At 37.9% G+C, this 18,517-nt stretch overlaps 1 protein-coding gene across 2 annotated transcripts in view; it reads left to right on the top strand.

Moving 5' to 3' along the window:
- Positions 1 to 18,517, top strand: part of JKAMP (JNK1/MAPK8 associated membrane protein) — a 37,480-nt gene that overhangs the window by 4,826 nt on the left and 14,137 nt on the right. For both annotated transcript variants that reach the window (XM_077122484.1, XM_077122485.1), the window contains exon 4: positions 15,282 to 15,488. In XM_077122484.1, coding sequence (XP_076978599.1) covers positions 15,282 to 15,488 — 207 coding nt within the window. The remainder of the gene's footprint in view (positions 1 to 15,281; positions 15,489 to 18,517) is intronic.

The raw sequence follows: 18,517 nt of genomic DNA, 5'->3' as shown, positions 1-18,517 counted from the left end.
GGGGACTCACTGAAGGAGTTCAATAAGGGAAATTTTAGAATCATATTTCGTTTTGAGACAATCACTATGATGGATTACAAATGCATTGAAAGGAAACATGACACAAGAGAGATCAGTAAGAAGATTGCTAAAATAATTGCAGAAAATGAGAACTTTGGGATTTTGCCTCTGAAAGTATGGATTTTATAAGGAAGCTAAAAAGCCAGATTACATAATGTGGAAGTGAAAATACTTATGCATTCAATGTTTGCATCCTTGTAAAGTGGTACAGGAGTTCTTCCAACAATATGGTCTGTTCAGGACCTCCAGGTGACTCTCCATAAAATGCATTCTGGAAAGGACGTACTATTTGAGATCCTGGTGCTTTCACTGGAGGTAGGGGGATCTCCATGGACGCTTCCCTTTCAGAAAGTCAAGCACAACTGCCCTGAGCTGGAGAGCTTCCCTGTTTTCCACTTCAGGCCTATAAAAGACGTTTGATTGTTAAGATCTGTTAATGACCTCATAAACTGTGATTACCAAATAATCCCTGTGACTAAGAATTGATAGAAATAAAAACGTATATTTATTCGCAGAACGGATTACAGATACTCTGTTTTCAGCTACAGAACATATAACTGCTACGTATATAATGCTTAAAGAAATAAAGGATGCAGTCACAATGTTTTCCAGTCAACAAGAGATTATTAGGAATGAACATACAAATTTGGGCAGGGAGTGGGTGGGAGAGCAACTATAAATGAACATTTATACTTACTGAAAGTGAAAAACAAAACAGATGAGTCAGCAGATGGAAGAGTTGAAGATAAAAATAGTAAAACAAAAAATATACATGAAGGAGTAAAAGAGTACAGCACTGAAAGTTTAGAAGGAAAATATGAAACATTTTAGACAGGATAGAATGAGAAGCTATAATATGTATCTATAACATCTACTGGGAGTCTTCTCAGGTTCAACTAAATATACAGACTCATGAGACTCCCATGAACCGTACTCGGTATTAGTCTACTAAGAGAAAAATAGGGGGATACAGCTTGCCACTTGGGCATCATGAGGCGTTTATTGTCAGCAGTAACCCTTGAAGCAGTTAAACTGAGGTACAAGGAGATGAGATCGACATTGGGTAGAAGAGGGAATTCTGCCTTAAAGTCTTATGTCCTATAGGAGCCGGTCTCCCTTATGTACTCTGTAAGTGTAGCTTCCAGGGTCTGACAAGGAACATACCAATTATAAGAATCACTGCATCCAAGAAAGGCCAAAGCGTGGCATCACCATCAAGTATTGGTAGTTCATTTATCGTTCTCCCCAGTTCGGATGCAGTTTACCAGTCAGGGGTCATTTCTATTATAAGCTGTGTGGCATACAGTATAGTTGACCTTCTGCCCTTATCAACTTTCCAGAGGAGCAGAGCCAGAAGTTAATTGAAGCTAATATTTCCATATTCAGGAGAAAGATTTTGATAACCTTTTGTCCATTATCTGTCAGTCTTAGAGAAAAAATTGAGAAAATGAAGGAGAGCCAATATTTAAAGAGATACTGGCTGCAGCTTTTACAGAAATGATGAAAAATATAGATTCACAGCTCCAAGAAAAAAGGTGTCATAGCAGAATAAAGAAACAAATTCACACCTACATGCATCCTAATTAAACTGCACAGCACCAAAGATAAAAGAGAGGCCAGATGGGAAAGAAACAAAGTAGTCCAGTCAGTAGCCTTGCTGTGCTCCCAGCTGATGGCAGCATCTCCTCCAGACGTGTGAGAGAGCCACCTCGATTGTGGCAGTCCAGTGTGACTTACAGATGACTGCAGCCCATGTCAGCACCATGTGGAGCAGAAAGAAACAAAGTAGTCCAGTCAGTAGCCTTGCTGTGCTCCCAGCTGATGGCAGCATCTCCTCCAGCCGTGTGAGAGAGCCACCTCGATTGTGGCAGTCCAGTGTGACTTACAGATGACTGCAGCCCATGTCAGCACCATGTGGAGCAGAAAGTACTGCCCAGCTGAAACCAGTCAAATGATGCAGCAGTGAGAAATAACCAGTGATTTTGTTTCAGGCTACTGCATTTTGAGGTAGTTGGTTATGCAGTGATAGATAACTGAAACATTGCTCAAATAAAAAACTGAAAAGCATTCATAGACTGGATATTAGAAATAAGAGTTTAGTATAGAGGCTGGCTGTAAGATAAGTAAGAAGTCAGTTACTTTCCTATATTCCCTTTATAGTAAAATAAGTACTATAAGGTAGCTAAGACTAAATGGATATTAAAGTACACCTAAACAAGAGAGATCCACTTTCATGGTTAGGAAGACCCACTATTGAAAAGATATTATTCTGTTTCGCCTTAATCTTTAGTTTCAATATAAACCCAATTCAGTTTATATTGGATTTATATTATGGAATTTGACAAGCTGATTCTAAAGTTTATATGGAGGAGCAAAGGTCCAAAAATAGCCAAAACTGTTGGAGAAGGAGAATAATAATAATGTGGGTTATTAGATTGTCATAGTATTCTCTTGTCTCAGGGATAGATAAATGGACCCTAGGAACAAAAAAGCCTAAAATCAGACCAAATTGTATATGGAACCCTTTATGGCAGAAATGGCATGGCAAATCAGTGTGGGGGGAGGTGTGACTATTCAACAAAATGCTGTTGGAACAATTGAGTATCCAAATGGGAGAATTTAAAGTTAAATTGTATCTAATTTATACATAGGAGTCTTTCTAGATCAGTTAAAGATTTAAATGTGAAAAGTAAAACCCAATTTTTTTAGAAGAAAATATTAGAATAATATTTATGCTTTTTATATCTTCGGGTGGGGAAGGATTTCTTAAACAAAACCTTAAAACTGCTGACTAGAAAGTAAAAGCTGATAAAGTCAACTATAATGAAACTTAGAACATCCATCTGTTTATAAAGTGGCATCACAAAGAAAGTGAAGATTCAGCCCTCAAACTGAGACAACGACATTTCCAACACATTTAACTAACAAAGAACAGATCAGCAAATCATGGTGTGATCACATGGTGGAATATTATAGAATAGGGAAGATTACTGAATCTATAAGTAACAACAGGGATGAATCCTGGCAATGTAATTTTGAATGAAAAAAAAAAATCCCAGAAGACTTACGTTAGTGTGTGTTCTAGTTTGCTAGCTGGAATGCAATGTACCAGAAACAGAACATCTTTTAAAAAGGGGAGTTTAATAAATTGCAAGTTTATAGTTTTTAGGCCATGGAAATGTCCCAGTTAAAGCAAGTCTACAGAAATGTCCAATCTAAGGCATCCAGGGAAAGGTACCTTGATTCAAGAAGGCTTATGAAGTTCAGGGTTTCTCTCTTAAGTGGGACGGCACATGGTGAACACGGTCCGAGTTTCTCTCTCATCTAGTAGGGCACACGGTGAACACGGTCAGGGTTCCTCTTGCATTTGGAAAGGCACGTGGCAAACACGATGTCATCTGCTAGCTTTCTTTCCTGGCTTCCTGTTTCATGAAGCACTCAAGGAGACATTTTCCTTCTTCATCTCCAAAGGTCACTCACTGGCTGGTAGACTCTTCTCGGATATGTCATTCTGCTCTCTCAGAATCTCTTTTTCTCAGAAGTGTTTCCTTTTTTATAGGATTCCAGTAAACTAATCAAGACCCACCTAAAATGGATGGAGACAGGTCTCCACCTAATCTAGTTTAACAGCCGCTCTTGGATTGAGTCCATCTCCAGGGAGATGATCTGATTACAGTTTCAGACATACAGTGCTGAATAGGGATTAGAAGAAACAGCTGCCTTTACAAAATGGAATTGGAATTAAAACATGACTTTTCTAGGGTACATACATCCTTTCAAACTGGCACAGTGTGATATCATTTTATATGGAGTTCAGTAATAAAAAAACTGAACAGTAATTTTGAAGCATAGAGATAAAGCTGGGATTAAAGACTATTTAGAAAAAGGAATGAAGTGATTAAAATAATTTAGTATAATGGATACCCCTAGGGGAGAGGCAAGGGTATAGGATAGAGGAACAGAGAGGTAGATAAAAGTTATTAATAATAACTAGAACATTAACTAACCTGTAGTTTCCTGTTTGTTTAATAGCGTCCATTCTAGTAGGTGTGAGATCTCATTGCAGTTTTGATATGCATTTCCCTAATAGTTAGTGAAACTGAGCATCTTTCTGTGTACTTTTTAGTCATCTTTATTTCCTCTTTGGAAATAACTAGGTTGTTTGTCTTTTTATTGTTGAGTTATAGGATTTCTTTATATATTATGGATGTCAAACCCTTATCAGATATGTGGTTTCCAAATATTTTCTCCCATTGAATCGATTGCTTCTTCACTTTCTTGACAAAGTCCTTTGTAGCACAGAAGTGTTCAATTTTGAGGCGCTCCCATTTATCTCTTTTTTTCTTCATTACTTGTGCTTTGGCATGTAAAGTCTAAGAAACTACCTCCTATCACTAGATCTTGAAGATGTTTCCCTAAATATTTTTCTGGGAATCCTCTGGTATTGTTTTTTAAATTTAGGTCTTTGATCCATTTTAAGTCAGGTTTTGTACAGGGTGTGAGATAGGGATCCCCTCTCATTCTTTTGGTTATGGATATCCAGTTCTTCCAACACCATTTATGGAAGAGACAGTCTGTCCCAGTTGAGTGGACTTGGGAGCCTTGTCAAAAATCAGTTGAGGGTGGGCCACAGTGGCTCAGCAGGCAGAGTTCTCACCTGCCATGCTGGAGACCTGGGTTCAATTTCCAGTGTCTGCCCACGCAGAAAAAAAAAAATCAATTGACCATTTCACTCTAAAAATAACAATGTTTTCTTGGATTATTTCTTTGCTATTAGAAGGTATAAAAGGTTTTTAACCATCTGGGAAAAAAGTCAATTTACCATAGATCTGAGGGTCTATTTCTGAACTCTCAATTTAATTCCCTTGATAGTTGAATTTATCTTTATGTCACTACTGTGCTGTTTTGACCACAGTGGCTTTATCATATGTTTTAAAGTCAGGAAGAATTAAACCTCTCACTTCATTCTGTTTCAAGATGTTTTTGGCTATTCAAGGTTCCTTACTCTTCCAAATAAAATTGATAATTAGTTTTGCCATTTCTGCAAAGTAGGCTGTTGCAGTTTTGATTAGTATTGCTTTGAGTCTGTCAATCAGTTTGGGTGGAATTGATATGTTAACAAATTTAGCTTTCCAATCCATAAACAGGGAACATTTTTCTATTTATTTAGATCGTCTTTGATTTCTTTGAGCAAAGTTTTAGAGTTTTCTGTGTACCAGTCCTTTCATTCCTTTGTTAACTTTATTCTTAGGTATTTAATTCTTTTAGTTCCTATTGTAAGCGGATTTGTTTTTTCTTGATTACCTCCTTAGATAGCTCATCACTACTATATAGAAACACCATTGATGTTTGTGTGCTGACCTTTGTGTCCCACCACTTTGCTGAACTCTGTTAACTCAAGTAGTTTTGTTTTTTATTTGCCTTCTTCAGGATTTTCTAAAGAGAGCATTTTGTCATCTACAAATAGTGAAAGTTTTACTTCCTCCTTTCCAATTTGGGTACCTTTTCTTTCAGTGGTGCCAGTGCATTCCAGTCCTGCTCCTGGTCTTAGGGGAATAGCTTTCATTCACCCGCCATTGAGTATGATGTTAGTTGTGGGTTTGTTTTTTTTTTTTGTCTTCTATTTTATTTTATTTTTACATTTTTTTATTAATTAAAAAAAATTAACTAACACAACATTTAGAAATCATTCCATTCTACATATGCAATCACTAATTCTTAATATCATCACATAGATGTATGATCATCATTTCTTAGTACATATGCATCAATTTAGAAAAAGAAATAGCAAGACAACAGAAAAAGAAATAAAATGATAATATAGAGAAAAATAAAAATAAAAAATACAAAAATATATAAGAAAAAAACAAAAAAAACTATAGCTCAGATGCAGCTTCATTCAGTGTTTTAACATAATTACATTACAATTAGGTAGTATTGTGCTGTCCTTTTTTTTTTTTTTTTAGAAATCATACCATTCTCCATATGCAATCAGTAATTCTTAACATCATCACATAGATGCATGATCATCGTTATTGTTTCTTAGTACATTTGCATCGGTTTAGAAGAACTAGCAATACAACCGAAAAAGATATAGAATGTTAATATAGAGGAAAAAAATAAAAGTAATAATAGTAAGAACAAAGCAAAACAAATCAAAACAAAACAAAAACCTATAGCTCAGATGCAGCTTCATTCAGTGTTTTAACATGATTACTTTACAATTAGGTATTATTGTGCTGTCCATTTTTGAGTTTTTGTATCTAGTCCTATTGCACAGTCTGTATCCCATCAGCTCCAATTACCCATTATCTTACCCTGTTTCTAACTCCTGCTGAACTCTGTTACCAATGACATATTCCAAGTTTATTCTCGAGTGTCGGTTCACATCAGTGGGACCATACAGTACTTGTCCTTTAGTTTTTGGCTAGACTCACTCAGCATAATGTTCTCTAGGTCCATCCATGTTATTACATGCTTCATAAGTTTATCCTGCCTTAAAGCTGCATAATATTCCATCGTATGTATATACCACAGTTTGTTTAGCCACTCGTCTGTTGATGGACATTTTGGCTGTTTCCATCTCTTTGCAATTGTAAATAACGCTGCTATAAACATTGGTGTGCAAATGTCCGTTTGTGTCTTTGCCCTTAAGTCCTTTGAGTAGATACCTAGCAATGGTATTGCTGGGTCGTATGGCAATTCTATATTCAGCTTTTTGAGGAACTGCCAAACTGCCTTCCACAGTGGTTGCACCATTTGACATTCCCACCAACAGTGGATAAGTGTGCTTCTTTCACCACATCCTCTCCAGCACTTGTCATTTTCTGTTTTGTTGATAATGGCCATTCTGGTGGGTGTGAGATGATATCTCATTGTGGTTTTGATTTGCATTTCTCTAATGGCCAGGGACATTGAGCATCTCTTCATGTGCCTTTTGGCCATTTGTATTTCCTCTTCTGAGAGGTGTCTATTCAAGTCTTTTTCCCATTTTGTAATTGGGTTGGCCGTCTTTTTGTTGTTGAGTTGAACAATCTCATTATAAATTCTGGATACTAGACCTTTATCTGATATGTTGTTTCCAAATATTGATTCCCATTGTGTAGGCTGTCTTTCTACTTTCTTGATGAAGTTCTTTGATGCACAAAAGTGTTTAATTTTGAGGAGTTCCCATTTATTTATTTCCTTCTTCAGTGCTCTTGCTTTAGGTGTAAGGTCCATAAAACCGCCTCCAGTTGTAAGATCCATAAGATATCTCCCAACATTTTCCTCTAACTGTTTTATGGTCTTAGACCTAATGTTTAGATCTTTGATCCATTTTGAGTTAACTTTTGTGTAGGGTGTGAGATATGGGTCTTCTTTCATTCTTTTGCATATGGATATCCAGTTCTCTAGGCACCATTTATTGAAGAGACTGTTCTGTCCCAGGTGAGTTGGCTTGACTGCCTTATCAAAGATCAAATGTCCATAGATGAGAGGGTCTATATCTGAGCACTCTATTCGATTCCATTGGTCAATATATCTATCTTTATGCCAATACCATGCTGTTTTGACCACTGTGGCTTCATAATATGCCTTAAAGTCAGGCAGTGCAAGACCTCCAGCTTCGTTTTTTTTTCTCAAGATGTTTTTAGCAATTCCAGATAAATTTGCTTATTGGTTTTTCTATATCTGAAAAGTAAGTTGTTGGGATTTTGATTGGTATTGCATTGAATCTGTAAATCAATTTAGGTAGGATTGACATCTTAACTATATTTAGTCTTCCAATCCATGAACACGGTATGCCCTTCCATCTATTTAGGTCTTCTGTGATTTCTTGTAGTTTTCTTTATATAGGTTTTTTGTCTCTTTAGTTAAATTTATTCCTAGGTATTTTATTCTTTTAGTTGCAATTGTAAATGGGATTCGTTTCTTGATTTCCCCCTCCGTTTGTTCATTGCTAGTGTATAGAAATGCTACAGATTTTTGAATGTTGATCTTGTAACCTACTACTTTGCTGTACTCATTTATTAGGTCTAGTAGTTTTGTTGTGGATTTTTCCGGGTTTTCGATGTGTAGTATCATATCGTCTGCAAACAGTGATAGTTTTACTTCTTCCTTTCCAATTTTGATGCCTTGTATTTCTTTTTCTTGTCTAATTGCTCTGGCTAGAACCTCCAACACAATGTTGAATAATAGTGGTGATAGTGGACATCCTTGTCTTGTTCCTGATCTTAGGGGGAAAGTTTTCAATTTTTCCCCATTGAGGATGATATTAGCTGTGGGTTTTTCATATATTCCCTCTATCATTTTAAGGAAGTTCCCTTGTATTCCTATCCTTTGAAGTGTTTTCAACAGGAAAGGATGTTGAATCTTGTCAAATGCCTTCTCTGCATCAATTGAGATGATCATGTGATTTTTCTGCTTTGATTTGTTGATATGGTGTATTACATTAATTGATTTTCTTATGTTGAACCATCCTTGCATACCTGGGATGAATCCTACTTGGTCATGATGTATAATTCTTTTAATGTGTTGTTGGATATGATTTGCTAGAATTTTATTGAGGATTTTTGCATCTATATTCATTAGAGAGATTGGCCTGTAGTTTTCTTTTTTTGTAATATCTTTGCCTGGTTTTGGTATGAGGGTGATGTTGGCTTCATAGAATGAATTAGGTAGTTTTCCCTCCGCTTCAATTTTTTTGAAGAGTTTGAGGAGAATTGGTACTAATTCTTTCTGGAACGTTTGGTAGAATTCAGATGTGAAGCTGTCTGGTCCTGGACTTTTCTTTTTAGGAAGCTTTTGAATGACTAATTCAATTTCTTTACTTGTGATTGGTTTGTTGAGGTCATCTATGTCTTCTTGAGTCAAAGTTGGTTGTTCATGTCTTTCCAGGAACCCGTCCATTTCCTCTAAATTGTTGTATTTATTAGCGTAAAGTTGTTCATAGTATCCTGTTATTACCTCTATTTCTGTGAGGTCAGTAGTTATGTCTCCTCTTCCATTTCTGATCTTATTTATTTGCATCCTCTCTCTTCTTCTTTTTGTCAATCTTGCTAAGGGCCCATCAATCTTATTGATTTTCTCATAGAACCAACTTCTGGCCTTATTGATTTTCTCTATTGTTTTCATGTTTTCAATTTCATTTATTTCTGCTCTAATCTTTGTTATTTCTTTCCTTTTGCTTGCTTTGGGATTAGTTTGCTGTTCTTTCTCCAGTTCTTCCAAGTGGATAGTTAATTCCTGCATTTTTGCCTTTTCTTCTTTTCTGATATAGGCATTTAGGGCAATAAATTTCCCTCTTAGCACTGCCTTTGCTGCGTCCCATAAGTTTTGATATGTTGTATTTTCATTTTCATTCGCCTCGAGGTATTTGCTAATTTCTCTAGCAATTTCTTCTTTGACCCACTCGTTTAGGAGTGTGTTGTTGAGCCTCCAGGTATTTGTGAATTTTCTGGCACTCCGCCTATTATTGATTTCCAACTTCATTCCTTTATGATCCGAGTAAGTGTTTTGTATGATTTCAATCTTTTTAAATTTGTTAAGACTTGCTTTGTGACCCAGCATATGGTCTATCTTTGAGAATGATCCATGAGCACTTGAGAAAAAGGTGTATCCTGCTGTTGTGGGATGTAATGTCCTATAAATGTCTGTTAAGTCTAGCTCATTTATAGTAATATTCAGATTCTCTATTTCTTTATTGATCCTCTGTCTAGATGCTCTGTCCATTGATGAGAGTGGTGAATTGAAGTCTCCAATATTATGGTATATGAGTCTATTTCCCTTTTCAGTGTTTGCAGTGTATTCCTCACGTATTTTGGGGCATTCTGGTTCAGTGCGTAAATATTTATGATTGTTATGTCTTCTTGTTTAATTGTTCCTTTATTAGTATATAGTGTCCTTCTTTGTCTCTTTTAACTGTTTTACATTTGAAGTCTAATTTGTTGGATATTAGTATAGCCACTCCTGCTCTTTTCTGGTTGTTATTTGCATGAAATATCTTTTCCCAACCTTTCACTTTCAACCTATGTTTATCTTTGGGTCTAAGATGTGTTTCCTGTAGACAGCATATAGAAGGATCCTGTTTTTTAATCCATTCTGCCAATCTGTGTCTTTTGATTGGGGAATTCAGTCCATTGACATTTAGTGTTATTACTGTTTGGATAATATTTTCCTCTAACATTTTGCCTTTTGTATTATATATATCATATCTGATTTTCCTTCTTTCTACACTCTTCTCCATACCTCTCTCTTCTGTCTTTCTGTATCTGACTCTAGTGCTCCCTTTAGTATTTCTTGCAGAGCTGGTCTCTTGGTCACAAATTCTCTCAGTGACTTTTTGTCTGAGAATGTTTTAATTTCTCCCTCATTTTTGAAGGATAATTTTGCTGGATATAGGAGTCTTGGTTGGCAGTTTTTCTCTTTTAGTAATTTAAATATATCATCCCACTGTCTTCTAGCTTCCATGGTTTCTGCTGAGAAATCTACACATAGTCTTATTGGGTTTCCCTTGTATGTGATGGATTGTTTTTCTCTTGCTGCTTTCAAGATCCTCTCTTTCTCTTTGACCTCTGACATTCTAACTAGTAAGTGTCTTGGAGAACGCCTATTTGGGTCTAATCTCTTTGGGGTACGCTGCACTTCTTGGATCTGTAATTTTAGGTCTTTCATAAGAGTTGGGAAATTTTCAGTGATAATTTCTTCCATTAGTTTTTCTCCTCCTTTTCCCTTCTCTTCTCCTTCTGGGACACCCAGAACACGTATATTTGTGCGGTTCATATTGTCCTTGAGTTCCCTGATACCCTGTTCAAATTTTTCCATTCTTTTCCCGATAGTTTCTGTTTCTTTTTGGAATTCAGATGTTCCATCCTCCAAATCACTAATTCTATCTTTTGTCTCTTTAAATCTATCATTGTAGGTATCCATTGTTTTTTCCATCTTTTCTACTTTATCCTTCACTTCATAAGTTCTGTGATTTGTTTTTTCAGTTTTTCTATTTCTTCTTTATGTTCAACCCATGTCCTCTTCATGTCCTCCCTCAATTTATCGATTTCGTTTTTGAAGAGGTTTTCCATTTCTGTTCGTATATTCAGCATTAGTTGTCTCAGCTCCTGTATCTCATTTGAACTATTGGTTTGTTCCTTTGACTGGGCCATATTCTCAATCTTCTGAGCGTGGACCGTTATCTTCTACTGCTGGTGTCTGGGCATTTAGTCAGATTTCTCTGGGTGTCGGACCCAACAAGGTTGTAAGATTTTTCTGTGAAATCTCTGGGTTCTGTTTTTCTTATCCTGCCCAGTAGGTGGCGCTCGTGGCACACGTTTGTCTCACGGGTTTGGAATGGGTCCCCCCCCATCACCGATCTCCGCGGCCTGGGGATTTCCGATCCAATTCTCTCCGTTGGTTCAGGGGCCGCGCGTGGTGGGGGCGTCAGCCGCCACGGCTTGAGGGGACCCTGTGGCTGGTCGCCGGCCGCAGCGGGCCCGGGGAATTCGCCACCGGACCAGGAAGTCGCCCGCGGGGGAGGGGCGTCGGTGACCGGCCGCCGCGGCCTGGGGAATTCCTCACCGGACCAGGAAGCCGCCCGTGGGGGGGGGGCCACAGCGGCTTGGATAGCCTTCTGATCCGAGACTCATAGCCGCGGACTCGAAGCCGAGACTCGAAGCCGCCCGCAAAAGAGGGGCGCTGGCCGCCTCGGCTTGGGAAACTTGCCTCTCCAAGACTCTCAGCCGGCCCAGGAAGGAGGGAGGGAGTAGCTCCGGCCGCCGCAGCTGCCGCTGCTCGGGAAATCGTGCGCCGCTCAGGGTCTCACCGCAGCCGAGTCTCGCAGTCAGACTAGCCAGTCCAGCGTGGGGTACGCTGTGTGTCCATTCCCTGCCGTAGCACCGGGAGCTGTTCTGCACTGTTTCAGTTCACCTAGAAGTTGCTTTGGAGGAGGAGGAACTAAAACGCACGTACCTTACTAAGCCGCCATCTTGGACCTCCTAGTTGTGGGTTTTTAATAAATGCCCTTTATCATGTTGAGGAAGTTTCCTTCAGTCCTTACCTTTTGAAATATTTTTATCATGACAGGATGCTGAATTTTGTCAAATGCCTTTTATGCATTAATCAAGATGTAGTCTTTCCCTTTTGATCTGTTAATGTGGTGTATTACATTAATTGATTTTCTTGTGTTGAACGACCTTTGCATACCTGGAATAAAGCCTACTTAGTCATGGTTTATAATTATTTCAATATGCTGTTAGATTCAATTTGCAAGTATTCTGTTGAGAATTTTTATATCTATGTTCATTAGAAAGATAGGTATGAAGTTTTATTTTCTTGTAGTATCTTTATCAGGCTTTGGAATTAAGGTGATGTTTGGTTCATAGAATGAATTAGGTAGTGTTATCTCCTCAGTGTTTTCGGAGAGTTTCAACAGGAATGGCATTAATTTTTCTTGGAATGCTTGGTAAAATTTGCCTGTGATGACATCTGGTCCTGGGCTTTTTTGGTTGGTTTTTGATGACTCATTCAGTCTCTTGCTTGGTTTGTTGAGGTCTTCTATTTCTTCATAAGCCAGTGTAGGTTGTTTGTGTGTTTCTAGGAAGTTGACCATTTCATCTGAGTTGTCTAGTTTTTTGGCATACAGTTGCTCATTGTAACATCTTAGATCTTTTTCACTTCTTTGGGGCCCATGGTAATACCCCACTCTCACTTCTGACATTTTGCATGTTCTCTCTTTTTGTCTTTGTCAGTCTAGCTAAGGGTTTGTAGATTTTATTCATCATCTCAAAAAAACAATTTTTGGTTTTATTGATTCTATTGTTTTCTTATTCTTTTCATTTCACTAATTTCAACTCTAATCTTTGTTATTTCTTTTCTTCTTGCTTTGGGATTAATTTGATTTTCTTTCTCCAGTTACTCAAGTTGTTTAGTTAAGTCATTGGTTTTAGCTCTTTCTTCCTTTTTAATATAGTCATTTAGTGCTATAAATTTCCCTCTCAGCACTGCCATTGCTGCATCCCATAAGTTTTGATACCTTGTATTCTCGTTTTCATTTGTCTCGAGATACTTACTTATTTCTTTTGTGATTTCGTCTTTGACCCACTTACTGTTTAAGAATGTTATTGTTTAACCTCCATTTATTTGTGCATTTTCTGGTTCTCCATTTGTTTTTTATTTCCAGCTTCATTCCGTTATGATCAGAGAAAGTGCTTTATATTATTTCACTCTTTTAAAATTTATTAAGACCTGTTTTATGCCTCAGCATATTGTTTGTCCTGGAGAATGTTCCATGAGCCCTTGAGAAGAACAGATATCCTACTGTTTTAGGGTGAAACATTCTATATATGTCTGTTAGGTTTAGTTCATTTATCATATTATTTAGGTTCTCTGCTTCTTTATTGATCCTCTGTTTCTATGTTCTATATATTGATCAGATGGGTATGTTAAATTCTCCCACTGTAATTGTAGAGATATCTATTAATTCCTTCAGTTTTGCCAGTGTTTGCCTCACTATTTTGAGGTACTTTTATTAGGTGCATAAACATTTATGACTGTTATTTGTTTTTGGTGAATTTCTCCTTTTATTAATATATAGTGTCTAATTTTAAATCCATGACATTTTTGCAATTAAAGTCTATTTTGTCTGATATTGGTAAAGCTACCCCATCATTTCACTTTCAGCCTATTTGTATCTTTGGGTCTAAAATGAATCTCTTGTAAACAGCAAATAGATGGGTCATATTTTTAATCCATTCTGCCAATCTGTGTCTTTTGCGTGGGGAGTTTAATCCATTAACATTCAGTGTTATTACTGTAAAGGCAGTAGTTAATTCAGTCATTTCATCCTTTGGCTTTATTTGTCAGATCTATTTTTTACCCTCTTCTTATCCTTATCCCTTACTATTACTCATTTCTGTACCCTCCTCCAGGCCTCTCTCTTCTGTCTTTTTTCCTTAGCCGGCAGAACTCCCTTTAGTGTTTCTTATAGGCCTGTCTTGTTAATGAACTCTCTAGCTTTTGTTTATCTGTGAATATTTAAAACTCTCCCACACTTTTGAAGGACAGCTTTGTTGGATAGAGAATTCTTGGCTGGTAGTTTTTCTTATTTAAATCTTAAGCTGCTTTCTCACCTTCATGATATCTGATGAGAAATCAGCATTAGTCTTATTTGGCTTCTGTTGTATGTGGGGAGCTGCTTTTTTTCTTGCTTCTTTCAAAATTTTCTCCTTCTCTTTGTCATTTGACATCTCTGTGCCCAGCTGCTTCTAAGAGAGTAGGGCTAAACCGTGGGGCTCCTGTCCTCGCACTTCACCAGCCAGTATCTGGCTCAGTGTGGAGCTGTGTTCCCCTCTGAACTTGGGGCAGAGGATTCTTAAAGCCTCCCCAGTCTGCACCCGTCTCCCAGGCAAGGGTTGGGTTGCCCGCTGCTCTGTTTCCCTCAAGGGCGGGGATGGGCACCAGGAGTTAGAGTCTCTGTCTGTGTATTCCCACACTTTTTGTCCCTCATTGACCTGGGCCTTGAAATGTCCTCTCCTGCCCCCGGGCACCCAAACAGTTGATTTTCTGCCTGGCTACTTGCTACTTTTTGGGAAAATGCTGTCATTCTCTCCATAATCCTCTGTTTGGGAAGTCTTCCTTGCTGCCCTTTTTATTTCACCCTCTCCAGTAGCCTGAGTCCTCCTGCAGGTCTCTGTGGGCTTGGATCTCTGTGTCTGGATATAGGTGGGGATCTGTGTCACTGCCGTGAGAGTCTGTCCTCCCCAGAGGTAGGAGGACTCCCTCCTACTGCCTCTGGGCACTTCCCAAACTGTGTGGGACTGAGTGGGCGTGGGGAGGAAAGGACTGGCTGGTCCAGGACAGACATTTCCTACCTGGTATTTTTTCTTTTTCTTTGCATCAGCATTTGTGGGGTCCCTCTCCAGTCTTTACATTCCTCCAGAGTTCTGCACAAATGAGATTTGTCCTTTTTTTTTTTTTTGCTAAATCTCTGGGGAGAGGTTTTCAATAGCTGTCTTACCTTGCCATGTTGATGATGTCACTCCGCTATTCCTTGTTAATAAACAAGTTTAAACTCTTCTCAAATAGCTTTCACGTTTGACTTTCTAACCTATTTAGAAGATTTTTTAGTTTCAGAATTCTTCAGTTTAAAATTTTTTTTAGAATTGATCTTTAAATAAGTGCAGGTTTTATTAAATGCTACTCAGACATTGAAATTTCTTTGGTAATTGTACCTTTTTTCTTTGTTACTCTAGTTCCAGTGCACTTTTTCAACATATCACAGCATTATTTGAATGCAGTATGGCAGCTATTATCACCTTACTTGTGAGTGATCCAGTTGGTGTTCTTTATATCCATTCATGTCGAGTATTGATGCTTTCCGACTGGTACACAATGCTTTACAACCCAAGTCCAGATTATGTTACCACAGTGCACTGTACTCATGAAGCTGTCTACCCACTGTAAGTATTTAGACTTAAGATCATCTTTTAAAACTCTGAAGATAATTATATATTTCATTCTTTTCAACAGATGGAGCATTATGGAATGACTTCTAGGCATTGGGGGAGATATACAGAAATAGTTTTCTTCTTTTAAGGCATATGTGGTCTAATTGGGGGGAACTACAAATATGTCCCACTATAACAAAAGTGAAAATATTTTTGTTTTGATGCTATGTGTAAATATAAATACTTCTGAAATAAGTCACAGTTGTTTCTTTGAGCTTTCATAAAAGGGAGTTAGAAGGATAATCTTTTTGATAAGCAGTGAAGAAGCATTATCTGACATATAGAAGATTCTGGGCTTTGGATCAAAAGTGGTCTTGATTTTGAATTCTGGGCCTGCCAGTTGCTAACCTCAGTTTTTTCAAATGGGAATAATAATTATCTCATAGGCTGATTTTGAAGATTAAATGAGTCATCACATATCAGATAACCATGTGCAATGCCTTACATATAAGAGGCACTTAATAGTAGCTGACATTATTATTAAAGTGCTTGGATTAATACTTTCTTTTTTTTGCTCTTTCCAAATAAATATTTGTTTATTCCACCAGACTATTTTGTTTTAAAAATATCAAATTCATAAGAGTCTGTAGCAACTTCATTTTAGAATTTCTATAAACTGTTGGTGTTTTTTGTGTTTTCTTGGTAAAGATATATTAAAAAGGTCTGATATTTATATTCTTATACTTGTAGCAATGAGTACTTTTTGACCAGTTCTTAACAGTAAAATGGCAAAAACATATTTGTTAAAAAGGTAAATTTACGATATGGAGATATAAAAGTCTTGTCCCCGTTCCTACCTACAGTTCCATTAGTGTTATTTTATATAAGTACATTATACACACAGGCACATATTATAGTTTTTATATAAAAGGCGTATCTTCTTCTTTGCTTCTGTAGTAGAGCTATAGCTCTCAACTGTAAAAATTACTCTCTGGTCAAATGGTATGTTGGGAACTTGCAAGACTTAATCTCCTCTTATTTAGAGGGCTTAAGAAGTGAACCAAGATTTAATTGTGCTTGAGGTGGGGCAAGATGGCCGCATAGGGAGGTGCCAAATTTAGTTACTCCTTTAGAACAGCTAGTAAATAGCCAGGAATTGTGTGGAACAATTGTTCGAGGGACATCTGAAGCTGGACACACATCATAAACCAGTCTGGAATGGGTGGGAGGGCTAACATCATAACACAGAGCTGTACATAAACCTCCCAAACTGGAGGTGCTGGCACCCTTCCCCCAGAAACCTGCCGGGCTGCTGGACACACTTCCCCATGGAAAAAAGAAGCAGTTCTTTACCAGGAGCAAGGGAATCAAGCTCCAGTTGCAATTTTGAACAAATTTGGACTGCTGACTACAAGCTTTGAACATAGACAAATCCGGAGAAAGCAGGAAAGACCTCTCTACCTGATGTCTCTTCTAGCAGAGAGGAAATGGGACTGACAAAAAACAAAACAAAACAAAAATGGAGGCTTTTAAAGTTGGTTGAGTTCAGAATACTGGAATAGGGCTGAACCCCAAGAAAAGACCACATAGAGGCAACTACCAACTCCAGGTCCTGTTAGGCAAAATTTGGGGACTGGGGCCTGGCTCTGAAAAGGAATTTCTTTTATCTTTTTTTTTCCTTTTTGAAAAACCATTTTAAGTAGCTCATTAGAGAAAGCCTCAGGCATTTTAAATTGTCAGCCCTGACCCTGGCAAGGGCAGAGTTAAGATAGCTCTAAGAAACAAAGTAATGAGTCAAGTGAAGGATATAATTCCCTACAAGGCTTATCTTCCCTAAGAAAAGGGTGGGGGGTATGGGAGCCCAGCTCAAGGGGCAGCCCTCAGTCAGAAAATTCAGACCCCAAGAGCTAAGCCCTAAGCCTGCCTTCTACCTCAGCCTCTGTCTCAACAATGCTCCAGGCCAGGACAGGTTCCACTTAGAATTAAAGGCACTGACAGCTTTACGCCATAAGGAGCTGCAGGCTGACAAGGACCACTTTCTGAGAAAAATAGGAAAAGCACAGATTCTAGAAACTTCTCGGGAATCCCTGACAACCTGCTAGGTCTCATCATCAGCGAAACTTGATACTGATTACACCTTCCTCCTGAGACATGGGCCTGTCTTATCTTGGAAAATCTTATTGGGGTCAGTCATATCTGCAAAGACCCACCTCTTGAAAAAAAAAATAAAAGGCTCCATTTAGGTAGGGCAAAAACCAGGAAAACAAGAGCTGAAATATTCTGGTCAGCAAATCGACACCAGGCTGGGGGTCTAGGACAAGTTGGACTGAATGACAAATAATGTGTGGAGAGCAAAGCCACCCGACAAGCAGGTCCCACACAGGAGAGTGAGACAACCTCTAGAAAAAATAAATTGAGGAAATCAGATGCCAAGACGCCAGTAAAAAAATTACAAGTCACATTAGGGAAAACGAAGATATGGTCCACTCAAAGGAAAAAACTAACACTTCAAATCAGATACAGGAGTTGAAACAACTAATTAATGTTCAAATGAACATGATAAATCAATTTAAAAATCAAAACAATGAGTTGAGGGAAGATATGGCAAAAAATACATGAAGGATATAAAGAAGACATTCGGTTACGGTAAAGAACTTGAAAGCTTGAAAAACCAAATGTCAGAACTTCATGGGAATGAAAGGCACGATAGAAGAGATAAAAAAAAAACTGGAAACCTACAACAATAGGTTTGAAGAGGCAGAAGAAAGGATCAGTGAAAGGACAGGACATCTGAAATCCTACACGCTAAAGAAAATATAGGGAAAAGAATGGAAAAATATGAGCAGGGTCTTGAATTAAATTGCAACATGAAGTGAATAAATGTACATGTTTTGGGTATCCCAGAAGGAGAAGAAAGGAAACAGAGGCAGAAAGAATATGGAGGAAATAATAATTTAAATTTTCCCATTTTTATGAGAGACATACAATTACAGATCTAAGAAGCACAGCATACCCCAAACAGAATAGAGCCGCAAAGATCT

Source organism: Tamandua tetradactyla, chromosome 12 (genome assembly GCF_023851605.1).
Source record: "Tamandua tetradactyla isolate mTamTet1 chromosome 12, mTamTet1.pri, whole genome shotgun sequence".
Lineage (NCBI taxonomy): Eukaryota > Metazoa > Chordata > Mammalia > Pilosa > Myrmecophagidae > Tamandua > Tamandua tetradactyla.
The sequence above is the reverse complement of the archived record's forward strand: the minus strand, read 5'-3'. Positions and strand labels throughout refer to the sequence as shown.